The sequence below is a fragment of the Podarcis liolepis genome, assembly GCF_965112155.1.
Source record: "Podarcis liolepis genome assembly, chromosome: 6".
Classification (NCBI taxonomy): Eukaryota; Metazoa; Chordata; class Lepidosauria; order Squamata; family Lacertidae; genus Podarcis; species Podarcis liolepis.
The window spans coordinates 9,676,445-9,689,614 of NC_139559.1; the positions used below are offsets into that span (position 1 = coordinate 9,676,445).

Here is a 13,170-nt window from a genome sequence, read left to right on the forward strand (position 1 = left end):
TTGGGTCCATCTATCTCTGTAATGTCTACACCGACTGGTAGCAACACTCCAGAGTTTCAGGGTCTCTCTCAACCCTACCTGGAGATGCTGGGGACTTGAACCCGGAACCTTCTGCATCAACCTCATTACTATTATTAACTTTTTTATTATCCATTGTTATTACTATTTATTATTAAAAATTTGCATACCAGCCTTTGTCAAAAGACCACGGGGCAGTTTACAACAGAGAACACAAAGAACAATGCGTAATGCGATATCTATGCAATATACAGATCTGAACAGTTACAGAAATAAAATCACAATAAGGAAAAATGCACAACAGAAGACAGCTTCTCATAAAATGCAGATTCTCACTGCAGCAAATAAATAAATAAAGAAACAAGGGAGGAGAAAATGGGCAGCGGGGTATCTAAAAATACAGTAACAGAGCACACTTGCAGAATCTTACCTCTATCCAAAGTAGCTCTTAATCCCAGCCACCCACATAGAGCATCTGCATGCAAAGTCTCTGATCTACCACTGAGCAATGGCGCTTGTTGGACTCCCCCAAGGACAACATTAAGTAATGTTAAATGAGCAAATACTTACTGGTGGACCAGGCAAACCAGGAGGGCCAGGCTCTCCCTAAATATTTTAAAAGAAAGCAGAATTAAGAGTTAGGTTCCTATCTCCACTGTCAGCTGCCATATTTACACCCAATCTTTCCCCAGCCCCATTAAAAGCACATGAAGATTTCCTGTAAGTCCGGATGCTTGAGTACTTGCTAGAACTTCACTGTTCACTAAGATTTAGGAACTCCTAAAGCATCATTTTGGGACGCGGGTGGCGCTGTGGGTTAAACCACAGAGCCTAGGAGTTGCCGATCAGAAGGTCGGCGGTTTGAATCCCCGTGACAGGGTGAGCTCCTGTTGCTCGGTCCCTGCTCCTGCCAACCTAGCAGTTCGAAAGCATGTCAAAGTGCAAGTAGATAAATAGGTACCACTCCAGCGGGAAGGTAAACGGCATTTCCGTGCACTGCTCTGGTTCGCCAGAAGCGGCTTAGTCATGCTGGCCACATGACCCGGAAGCTGTACGCCGGCTCCCTCGGCCAATAAAGCGAGATGAGTGCCGCAACCCTGGAGTCGGTCACAACTGGACCTGGACTAAGCTAAGCTGGGTCTGGTCAGAGCACAATTCAAAGTGTTGGTGCTGACCTTTAAAGCCCTAAATGGCCTCAGTCCTGTATACCTGAAGGAGCGTCTCCACCCCCATCATTCAGCCCGGACACTGAGGTCCAGTGCCGAGGCCCTTCTGGTGGTTCCCTCACTGTGAGATGGGAGGTTACAGGAAACCAGGCACAGGGCCTTCTCGGTAGTGGTGCCCACCCTGTGGAATGCCCTCCCATCAGAGGTCAAGGAAATAAACAACTATCTTACTTTTAGAAGACATCTGAAGGCAGTCCTTTTCAGGGAAGTTTTTAATGTTTGATGTTTTATCATGTTTTTAATATTCTGTTGGGAGCCGCCCAGTGTGGCTGGGGAAACGCAGCCAGATGGGCAGGGTATATATTATTTATTTATTAATTATAATAATAATTATCATCATCATCATCTGGATGGGACACCTCCTGGGAACCCTATCGTTCCCCTTGCAGTCCACGAGAGAGCAGAATATAAATGTAAGAAAAATGAACCAGCCTGCCCACTGTGGGAGAAAGGACGAGGCAGACCAGGTGTGGGGAACCTCTGGCCCTCCAGACGCTACTGAACTACAACTCCCAGCAGCCCCAGCAAGCATGGTTAATGACCAGGGATGATGGGAGTGGTAGTTCAGCAACACCTGGAGGACCAAGGGGTACCCACACCTGATGCCTTTGGTCTGATCCTATGTCTAGAATAGAAGAGTATGGACTCATCCAACTCCAGGGGACCTGCTGAATCCATCCAATCTAACTTCTTGCCTGATGGATGCCTAGATTACTAAAATACCGTATTTTTCGCTCTATAAGACGCACTTTTTCCCTTCTAAAAAGTAAGGGAAAATGTGTGTGCATCTTCAAGAAGATGTGTGTGCAAGTTCAAGAAGGACACTGACAAACTGGAACGTGTCCAGAGGAGGGCAACCAAAATGGTCAAAGGCCTGGAAACGATGCCTTATGAGGAACGGCTAAGGGAGCTGGGCATGTTTAGCCTGGAGAAGAGGAGGTTAAGGGGTGATATGATAGCCATGTTCAAATATATAAAAGGATATCACATAGAGGAGGGAGAAAGGTTGTTTTCTGCTGCTCCAGAGAAGCGGACACGGAGCAATGGATCCAAACTACAAGAAAGAAGATTCCACCTAAACATTAGGAAGAACTTCCTGACAGTAAGAGCTGTTCGACAGTGGAATTTGCTGCCAAGGAGTGTGGTGGAGTCTCCTTCTTTGGAGGTCTTTAAGCAGAGGCTTGAAAACCATATGTCAGGAGTGCTCTGATGGTGTTTCCTGCTTGGCAGGGGGTTGGACTCAATGGCCCTTGTGGTCTCCTCCAACTCTATGATTCTATGATCTTATGGAGCGAATGCAGGCTGTGCGGCTAAGCCAGAACAGGGAGAGGGAGCGCTGTGCAGCGCTCCGTCTCGCTGTGCAGCGCTCTGTCTCATTGTTCTAGCTTCTGGCTTAGCTGCGCAAAGCCTCCGGAGGGCAGCGGGATGAAGGCACCCTGCTGCCCTGCGGAGGCTTCACGGGCTGCCCCAGAAGCCTCCGCAGGGCACGGGGATGAAGGCTCCCCGTGCCCTGCGGAGGCTTCGCACAAAGCTAGAACAGCTAGAGGGAGCGCTGCACAGCGCTCCCTCCAGCTATTCTGGCTTTTGGATGGCCCCGCGAAGCCTCTGCGGGGCACGTGGATGAAGGCTCCCTGTGCCCTGCAGAGGCTTCACGCAAAGCTAGACCAGCTATCCCAGCGGCTATCCCAGAAGCCAGAACAGCAAGAGTCTATCCCAGAAGCCAGATCCCTCTTGCTGTTCTGGCTTCTGGGATTCAGAAATTTCCCCCTCTTATTTCCTCCCCCCCTAAAGTAGGTGCGTCCTATAGAGCGAAAAATACGGTAGACTGCTGGAACTGCGGTTGGGGTAGGTGTTGGGTCACAGAATTGGAGAGTTGGGACCCCAAGTATCATCCAGTCCAACCCCATGCAATGCAAGGATTAAAGCATCCATGACAGATGGCCTTCCAACCTCGGCTGAAAAATCTCCAATGGAAGAGATTCTGCAACCTCCTTTTAGGAAATTTAAATGATGATATTCCAAAAGACAAAACTAAATTTTTCCTATTCGCGACATTTGCAGCAAGAATCCTGGTGGCTAAATATTGGAAAGGAAATCAGTTACCCACTAGGGGAGAGTGGTTATGTAACCTTTCAGAATATTTAGAATTAGCCAAATTGACAGATATAATAAGACAAAAAGTGAAAAAGGAATGGGAGTGTCTAAATGAATACCTTAAAAGCCAAGGTTCGAGGACAGAAATCTGGCTGAGTCTGGAATAACCTTGTGAAGTGAAAGGATAAGAAAGAGGGATTTATATCTGGATGCTAGGATAGAGATGATAAGGAAAACAGGAAGACACAATGAGAGATAAAGGAGGTTCTGTGGGATTGGTGGAAGTCAATGTTTGTTTTTCTTTTTAGTGTTTATAATATTAACTTGAAAGATATGGATTTGGGTTGGTTGTTTTTTTTTGAATGTCGGTTTTTGTGTTTTGTGTACAGTGGTACCTCAGGTTTAGTACTTAATTCGTTCCGGAGGTCCGTACTTAACCTGAAACTGTTCTTAACCTGAAGCACCACTTTAGCTAATGGGGCCTCCTGCTGCTGCCGCGCCGCCACAGCACGATTTCTGTTCTCATCCTGAAGCAAAGTTCTTAACCTGAGGTACTATTTCTGGGTTAGCGGAGTCTGTAACCTGAAGCGTATGTAACCCGAGGTACCACTGTATTGTTATTTTTCCAAAAAAAATGTGGTGGTGTTGTTGTTGTTGTGGGGAAAATACTAATACAATTTATAATAATTTTAATTTTTTTTTTAAAAAAAAGATCTTCCTGGATCTCAGAGGTTGGCAAGATCATCAATGTGTGTGGACATCTGATTTCTCACCCGTAGGTGGCAGCGTTTTAAAACCTGTTCTTCCTTGACTGCTCCCATATCATAAAGCAAAGAGAGCGCGGGGGGGGGGGGCGCAGGTTGGTTGCTCGGCTAGCATCCTTCTGTCTCGGGGAGGAGGAGTACACATCGAAATGAGGCTACTCTGCAAGGTGCTGTGCAGGTTGCAGGTTGCACCTGGGACCGCCAGCAAGGAGGAGCGTGCAAATGATCAGCCCCCTCATTTTTGAAAATATAAAAATCCACCTAATAGCCCAAGTCTGTCTTGACCCTTTGGCCTAAAACAGGTTCCTTGGTAGGTGGAAAACAGGAAAGGGGGGAAACTAAGCTGTGTCCATATTAATAAAGCTGGAGATTAATTTTAGGTTAAAATAAGATCCACACCAGGTAGCTTTACTCACTAATGGCTGGGAATGTTCATTCAGAGAATATAAGTTGGGAAACTGTGTGCGTGCAGCTACTCACACAGAGTCAATTAAGGTTTGGCAGACAGCCAGAAGGCAATCTGAAGGAGTAAGTCTGCCTGGTGATAACAGAGGCATGGAGACAGCTCCCTGATTGGTCAAGTTCTCTCAAGGGAGTGATAATTAATGGCCTACTAACTGAAATGTGTTAGTTCAGGAGTTCAGTGTTCAGAGTTCTGTGTCAGTGTAGGAGTTGTGAGTTGTATCAGAGAGAGCTAGCAAAAGATCCGTGTTCTGTTCCTGTAAATAGTCCACTGTATATAATAAACACCTAACTACAAGTTCCTGGTTCCTGCTTTGTCTATCCTGTCTGCAGCCAAGTTGCCAATTGCTTCCGTGGATTCTGCGTGTACTCTGCTAGGTCTGGCCAAGGTCCTGCAACTAGTCAGAAAGTTGCCAAATACCAAATAGGTTTTGCCAATAATACATTCCTCTCATTGGCAAGTTTCCCTCCTTGCTTTGCTTGCCCCCACGAAGAATTCTGTTGAGCTGAAAAGCTTGCATGCTGTTTTGTGACACACCCGCCTAATAAATAGGTTTGGCCCTAATGTCAATTTTGGGCAAAGCAAGGTCTGCACATCATGTCAAATGCCCTCACCCTGAACTGGATTCAGCATTTTGCCTTCAGCAAATAATCACAGAGTCAGAAGGGATCTCTGAGGGTCATCTAGTCCAACACAGGAATCTTTTGCATGTGACGTTGGTGGTCACCTGCTGACTTCTGATCGTGCAATTAAGCCTGGAGTTAGCTAGCCCCTTCCCATGGGAAAAGCCTCGGTAGTAGAGGAACATAGGAAGAAGCTGTCTTGCACTGCATCGGGCGTTTGGGCAGTCTGGCTTAGTACTGTCTATACAGACTGGTAGCAGCTCTGCAGGGTTTCAAGCCAGAGAAACTCCCAGCCCTGCTTGGGGATTGAACCCAGGACTGTCTGCAGGTGCTGAGCTCTGGCAGAGGGGTATGTTAGGTTCAGCGACTTGGCCTGAGGCTTAAGCACCAACCAACTTGCCACATGCTGACATTTAACATCTTTTAAAAGTGGCTACCCTGTGGTTCCCAGTCCTCTGAATCCCCCTTCCTGATCCTCCATAGAACAGACAAGAAGAAAAACATTTTTTTTGAGGGGGGGGAGTCAGAATTAATCAATCAGCTGCTAATAATTATATTTAAGGGTGCTCAGCAAAAATCCCTTTTCACAAGCTTGTTTATTTCTATGAAATCTGTATCATATGATCACATAAAAGTCAAATACATTTAAAAAATGGATTAACCCCCCCCAACACACACACACACACACACACACACACACACACACTATAGTTTTTAATGTCAGTTAAATCAATTCCCATTTGACAGCTGTTCTATTCTTAGGAGCTAAGCTAAGCAATTACCTTGTTAGATCATGACAAGAATATCAGTGTGTGTGTTTTTTGGAGGTGGGGATGGGAAGGGTTTATTGTACAAAACATTCCTAGAATCATAGATTTGTAGAGTTGGAAGGGACCCCTGAGGGTGATGTAGTCCAGCCCCCTAGTTCACAGCTCATGTGAGCAGAACAATGCTCAGAGGGCACTTTTGCTGGCGGAAGTGGAAGGCAGTTTCCTCCTTCCGTCTGAAGCCCACTGCATCTGAAAATCTGCTCAGGAGGGCAAGAGACTCTATGGAACAGTGTTGGGCAAGAATTTCCTGCCTTTCAGGGCATTGGGCTAAATGGCCCCTTCCGACTCTACAGCATAGCTGTCAACTTTTCCCTTTTTTGCAAGGAATCCTATTAGGAATAAGGGAATTTCCCTTTAAAAAAGGGAAGAGTTGACAGCTATGCTCTACAATTATATGATTCTATGAAACAGGGAGGGGCTCGGGTGGTGCTGTGGTCTAAACCACTGAGTCTAGGGCTTGCTGATCGGAAGGTTGGCGGTTCGAATCCCCCCGACGGGGTGAGCTCCCTTTGCTCTGACCCAGCTTCTGCCAACCTAGCAGCTTGAAAGCACGCCAGTGCAAGTAGATAAATAGGTACCGCTCTGGCAGGACGGTAAACGGCTTTTCCGTGTGCTGCTCTGGTTTCGCCATGTCATGCTGGCCACATGACCCTGAAAAACTGTCTGTGGACAAACGTTGGCTCCCTCGGCCAGTAAAGTGAGATGAGCACCGCAACCCCAGAGTCCTCCACGACTGGACTTAACTATCAGGGGTCCTTTACCTTTATATGAAACAGGGGCTGCAGAGGCAATGGCTGCAAAATGCCCTTCTCCTTTTCCTGCAAAGGGAATACAGCTTTTTTGCCTTATGCCTTAGGTCTACCCAGTTCAGTATGGCCAACACTGGCTGGCAGCAGCAGCTTCTCCAGGGTTTCTAGCAGAGTTCTCTCCCAGCCCTACTTTGAAATGGCAAGGACTGAAGCCAGGAGCTTCTGAGGGCAGGCAGATGATCTGCCGCTGAGCTGGAGACCCTTCCCCTTTCTTCCTCCGGTGGGAGCATTTACTAGATCCCGGTAATGCCGACCCAGCCCAAAGCATATATGCTCCCAAGGCAACAGCGAAACGAGAAGCTGTTTGTGGTGGTGCATGCTGGGTTCTCCAAAAACTGTTTTTACTTATGCATCCGTTGGTAGAAATTAGCACTGCCCTCGATCCTGATTGTTGTTTTCCTAACTTGTGACCCAGAAGGAAGACCTTTTGCATTGCTTCTAGCACCCCCAGCTGGCAGCTGGATGACCTGCACAGATGTGAAAGAATTTGGGGTCCTGCCCACCATCCTCAGATGAAGGGGAGTAGATAAATTCAATAATTTTAAACAATAAAATAATGAAATTTGGAATCATGTGCTGGAAGAAATGCAATGCCAGGGGTGGCTCCATGTTCCCAGTCCGGTGGGATCTGAGCTGTGGGATAAAGGTAAAGGGGCCCCTGACCGTTAGGTCCAGTCGTGGCTGACTCTGGGGTTGTGGCGCTCATCTCGCTTTATTGGCCAAGGGAGCCGGCGTACAGCTTCCAGGTCATGTGGCCAGCATGACGAACCAGAGCAGTGCACGGAAAACCATTTACCTCTCCGCCAGAGTGGTACCTATTTATCTACTTGCACTTTGATGTGCTTTCAAACTGCTAGGTTGGCAGGAGCTGGGACCGAGCAACGGGAGCTCACCCCATCGTGGGGATTCGAACTGCCGACCTTCTGATCGGCAAGTCCTAGGCTCTGTGGTTTAACCCACAGCACCACCCGCATCCCGCAGACTTTTTATTCCTGTCCATATCTGGTCTTGGATTTGAAAACCTGTGTCCCTTCTGAGCTGTGGGATACATCTTCTCTATTTCTCTTCCTTCCGAAACAGCACACTTTGCTTAAAATGTATATGCATTTTCTGGCGTGAATAGGACCTGAAAAGCACAGTACACCAAAAAGAAGAACAAATACCAATAAATTCTAAAGCTTAAGAACAACACTTTAAACTGGACGAAACACAGGGAGATTTACTGAGTGCTCATGCTGATACGGCCAGCTGTCGTGATTCTGTGATTATAAACTTGTGCAGAAGTTATATGACATCGCCTGTTTATTGAAACAAGGCACACACTCAAAAAATCAACCTAGCAAGTAATATTCAGGTTTAATTCTATGAAGGATTATTTATCAGGGTATGGGTTCAAGCCCCATGTTGGACAAAAGATTTATGCATTTGTAAGGGGTTGGACTGGATGACCCTCGTGCCCCCTTCCAATTCTACAATTCTGTGATCTCGGTGCTTCATTTTGCCCAGCAAGAAGCAGAAGAATGTTCAAGAAGATGTGGTCATTTTTCGCCCATGTTCTTGACGAACTAGATGTTCTGTGGTTGGAGGAAAGATTGCTTAAGACTCTCTCAGGGAGGAGAGATGAAAGAGGCACATTCTGCACTATAAATAGCAAGTCTTCAAGCCAGACAGGTTAGAGGTTGACCCATCAGTAATCCTACTCAGCCTATTAGGTTGGCCCACCGATGCTCCGCCCATTTCTCCCTCAAGCTTGGTCCAATCCCGGGCTGCTCAGATACTTACATCTATGCCATCTTTGCCAGATGTTCCAGGAGGTCCTCGTGGTCCAGGAGGGCCCCGTGGTCCTGGCCTCTGGGAAGGGAAGCAGGAGAAAAGTGAGGCTTTGCATCAGGTGAAACGTAAGGAAATAGATCAAGAAGTTCATGGACAACCAGAGACTTCTATTTTATATATATATATATAATTTTTATTGATTTTAACATATAAATTATAAAATGTACCACAAAATTTATCACTTATACAATCTTTTTAGACTTCCATCAGTACCTCTGATGATCCACCGTTTTAACCACTTCTTATGCATTTCTTAACTTTATATTGCCTTTACATCTCTTAACAACCAGAGACTTCTAAATCCCCTTCTGTTTGGGACAGGCACCTAAGGAACTCTTTGAGTGGAAACCTAACCAGCTCAGATGCTAGGGAGACATAACCTCCAGCCTTCATTAAAACATGTTGCTCAAATTCCCCCTCGCCCTGTTTCTGGGGTTAGCTGTCGTGGAACTTTCAAACAAGCACACATTCAATTCCAGACCCTTCATTTAGTGACACCCTTTCAGAAATGAGACCCCATTCCACAACTATAATTTATCACACTTGTATCCAGGGCCGGATTTCGGTTTGATGAGGCCCTAAGCTACTGAAGGTAATGGGGCCCTTTATATATCCAGCTGTCCTTTGCCAACAACAAATTGTCGCTTTTTTGTGTTGAATATATGCTATATGGTAACTTATGGACCTCATAGGTATCCAAAGCCATTTGCACGTAACAAAATATGTATTTTTTTCAAAGTAATTGTTTTTTATCTTATATTTTGGAAATGTACATCCAAGGTTTTTTTCCTTTAAATTTTTTTGGGGGGCCCCAAGAGAGTGGGGCCCTAAGCTATAGCTTGTTTAGCTTATACGTAAATCCAGAACTGCTTGTATCTTCTGTTCTCGGCTTCATTCCACTTGATCCTAATCACCACTATTATGGCAATCACTTATGCAGAACAACTCAATGGGCATCATAGCTGAATGGGGGGGGGGACTTGAACCTCGTCATTTTATTTAATTGGTTTAAAAGATGCATCATCAAGTGCCAACACCAGGATGGTGTATATTATAAAATACATTTTATCAGCCATCATTAAAAACAAAGGCAACTACAAACAGCTCGTATCCCTGTCCTAAACACTATCCCTTTGAAATGCAGATTCCCCGACCCGCAATTGGTTTCCATCTCTCACCTGTATGTTCCTGTTGGCTGTCTATTTCTAAACTTTCAGACAAATTTGCGGCTCAGCAGATTCAAAAGGATTTCTCTCTCTCCCCCTCCCCTGGTGGCTAATGGGTCAAAGCCCTTCTTCCTTTGCAGCACAGAATTTATAGCGCAGAAAAGATTTAGCAAGTACGGTTCCGAATTACATTAATTGCACATCTTAACCCTACCGAGTTTTACAGAACCACTTTCCAATGTTGTGTTGGCGAATTACAGTTAACGTTACAACAGTGTGCAAATTGCCATCTTTATAATATGTCTATAAGGTGGAGACATAGGGGTCTGCAGTCAATTTCCGTGAGCTGTGTCAAATTCTACTCAATGAATGCACGCACTGTTTGGTGCTAAGGTTGGGGGGGGGGGAAGAGAAATGCTATAAATGCTTTTCTATGTGGAAAAAAAGGCCCCAGAGAGTAACTTGCAACCAGGCATTGGTCAACAAAGCTTTCTTTGTACAGCAAGGTTTGCTCACGGATGGGACAGGACGACTCTAGATTCCTGAACCCGGCTGCAGACAAACTTCACTGGCAACTTTAGAGAAAAGAATCCCTTTTAATTCCCCCATAATTCAGTAATTAATATTCCTTGCAGGGTGCTCTTTAGGAATGGGGCCTCTGCTGGATGAAGGATTTGCCATAAGGCTATTATTATCCCCTTAAAAGTTAGTTCAGAGGAGATCAACTGATGGGAAAAGGAGGGGGGAGCTCACACCTCCAAAAAGGCTGAAAATACAGAACACTGTAGTTTTTGTTCAGTCTGAAACTTGAAGCTTTCATGTTAAACAAAACGGTTACTCTCCAAGTCAACTCCCCGACATCTTAGTGTTAATATCTTATAGCGAGGAAAAAGGTGTTTAGTGTGTTAGAAATTCCTAAAATTTAATGAAGTTGGTTTATGACACGGACCATACAATAGCATTGCAGAAATCATATAGTTAAGGATCTTGGAAACAACTCAAGTTTTCATAATCACTAAAGACTCTTCGAATCACATCCCGATTCCTAAGACCAACCAAGACCGCTCTTGTATTCTGCTATCTGGACTGTGCAAACGAAAATGTGAGCATTGAAGATTAATTGCTACTCAGGGAAGTACCACACCAAACCAGATGTAAGTCCTGCTGCTTTCAGGCTGAAACCTCACAGACCTATCTATACATAACAGAAAAGTGATACGGTCTGTCCTTTTCTTTTTGGGAGATGTGGATGATTGTTCCAGAAGATGGAGCTAAACTGCAGCTGGGAAGCTCTGTCCTTTCGAAAAGGCAGAAGGAACACTCCTTACCTGAGCTGAGGAGGAGGCCAAAAGCTGAGAAAGAAGAAGTAATCCGAGGGCTGAGAACCCAGCCATAGCCGTCACAAATTAATTCCTCTTGGCTCCAGAAGCCTTCTCCCCCTGCTGCCTATTATTCCGTCCTGTGCTTTTCAGAAACTCCACTCCTGAACGAGTCCCTTCCACCGCCAGGGAAACCTGTGCCTCCTGTCTGGAAGGGAACCGACACGCCAGCCAAGGAGGCAGAGGGGGCTGGACTCTGATGGAGAACGAGACCAGGCCACTGAGAAAGGGGAGGAGGAAAGGAAGAGCTGGACACCTCCATTCATAACTCAATATATTTTCCCCAGCTTGCTGGGGGATAGCAGGACAAAGGGCCCAGGCACAGGGGAGAGCGCTAAGGATTGGCTTGGGTTAGCTGATTTAGGCTACATCCAGACTACATATGAAGGAAAACGGGTGGCGCTGTGGTCTAAACCACAGAGCCTAGGTCTTGCCGATCAGAAGGTTGACGGTTCGAATCCCCACAACGGGGTGAGCTCCCATTGCTCGGTCCCTGCTCCTGCCAACAAAGCAGTTTGAAAGCACTTCAAAGTGCAAGTAGATAAATAGGTACCACTCCGGCGGGAAGGTAAATGGCGTTTCCGTGCACTGCTCTGGTTCGCCAGAAGCGGCTTAATCGTGCTGGCCACATGACCCGGAAGCTGTACGCCGGCTCCCTCGGCCAATAGAGCGAGATGAGTGCCACAACCCCAAAGTCGGCCACGACTGGACCTAATGGTCAGGGGTCCCTTTACCTTTACTTTTTACCACACCAAATATTTAAAGCACTATGATACCACTATAAACAATCACTGCCTCCCCCAAATAATTCTGGGAGATGTAGTTTGTTAAGGGTGCCAAGAGTTGTTAGGCGAACTCTATTCCCCTGAGTTATAATTCCTAGAGTTCCCTGGGAAGAGTAGATTAAGTCACCCTGGTAATTGTGGCTCTGGGAGGGGAATAGGGGCCTCCTAACTCTCAGCACACTTCAACGGCAGTGCCCAGAATTATTTGGGGGAAGCTGTGACTGTTCTATGTGGGTTAAATATATGTTGTGGTCGATCCATTTGGCAATGCAAAAAGGCCTTGATCTCTCTGACACCACTTACATGGAAAAACATTAACAGGGTGTTAGCTGGGTGACCCAAGGATGTATCCATGTGAATCAGTCCCACCATGATTGGAATGGTTGCAGGGGTCATATCCAGAACAACTTAACTCTCACATTTTAAGTTTATTCATTAGAATTTGTACCCATGGATAAGCAGGACAGCGCTAGTGCACAAACCGGCAACAAGAGTTCAGACATACTTATTGATCCCTCGATTAGCGACGAGCTGCCAAGTGTGAATTACCCAGATTCGCCAGAGATCAACTACTGCTGTCTGGGCCAATGCCAGGCAATGTGGATACAGTGGTACCTCGCAAGACGAATGCCTCGCAAGACGAAAAAGTTTTTGGTTTTTTGAGTTGCTTCGCAAGACAAATTTCCCAATGGGCTTGCTTCGCAAGACGAAAACGTCTTGCAAGTTTGTTTCCTTTTTCTTAAAACCGCATTCCTATGGGAAAACCGTGCTTCGCAAGACGAAAAATTCGCAAGACGAAAAAAACTCGCAGAACGAATTAATTTCGTCTTGCAAGGCACCACTGTATTCTAATGTGATAATTCTTATAGGAAACACTTCCGCTCTGCTCCTCAAGAGATGGATTGTGAAACACTTTTTGAGGCAATCAAACTGTACAGCATTCCAGACGCTTCTGCACCATAATGGCATTATGATACAGTGGTACCTTGGGTTAAGTACTTAATTTGTTCCGGAGGTCAGTACTTAACCTGAAACTGTTCTTAACCTGAAGCACCACTTTAGCTAATGGGGCCTCCCGCTGCTGCCGCGCCGCCGGAGCACAATTTCTGTTCTCACCCTGAAGCAAAGTTCTGAACCTGAAGCACTATTTCTGGGTTAGCAGAGTCTGTAACCTGAAGCG

At 46.0% G+C, this 13,170-nt stretch overlaps 1 protein-coding gene across 4 annotated transcripts in view; it reads right to left on the reverse strand.

Moving 5' to 3' along the window:
- Positions 1-12,515, reverse strand: part of COL9A3 (collagen type IX alpha 3 chain) — a 66,556-nt gene extending 54,041 nt beyond the window's left edge. The window contains exons 1-4 of one of the 4 annotated variants that reach the window (XM_083507430.1): positions 12,294-12,514; positions 11,155-11,401; positions 8,610-8,678; positions 589-624 (exon numbers count right to left, since the gene is read on the reverse strand). In XM_083507430.1, the coding sequence (XP_083363556.1) occupies positions 589-624; positions 8,610-8,678; positions 11,155-11,220 (171 nt within the window). In that variant the 5' untranslated portion in view covers positions 11,221-11,401; positions 12,294-12,514. Of the gene's footprint in view, positions 1-588; positions 625-8,609; positions 8,679-11,154; positions 11,640-12,117; positions 12,248-12,293 lie in introns of those variants that run through there. The other 3 variants (XM_083507431.1, XM_083507428.1, XM_083507429.1) reach the window with 3 other exon arrangements.
- Between the last annotated feature and the right edge of the window lie 655 nt (positions 12,516-13,170).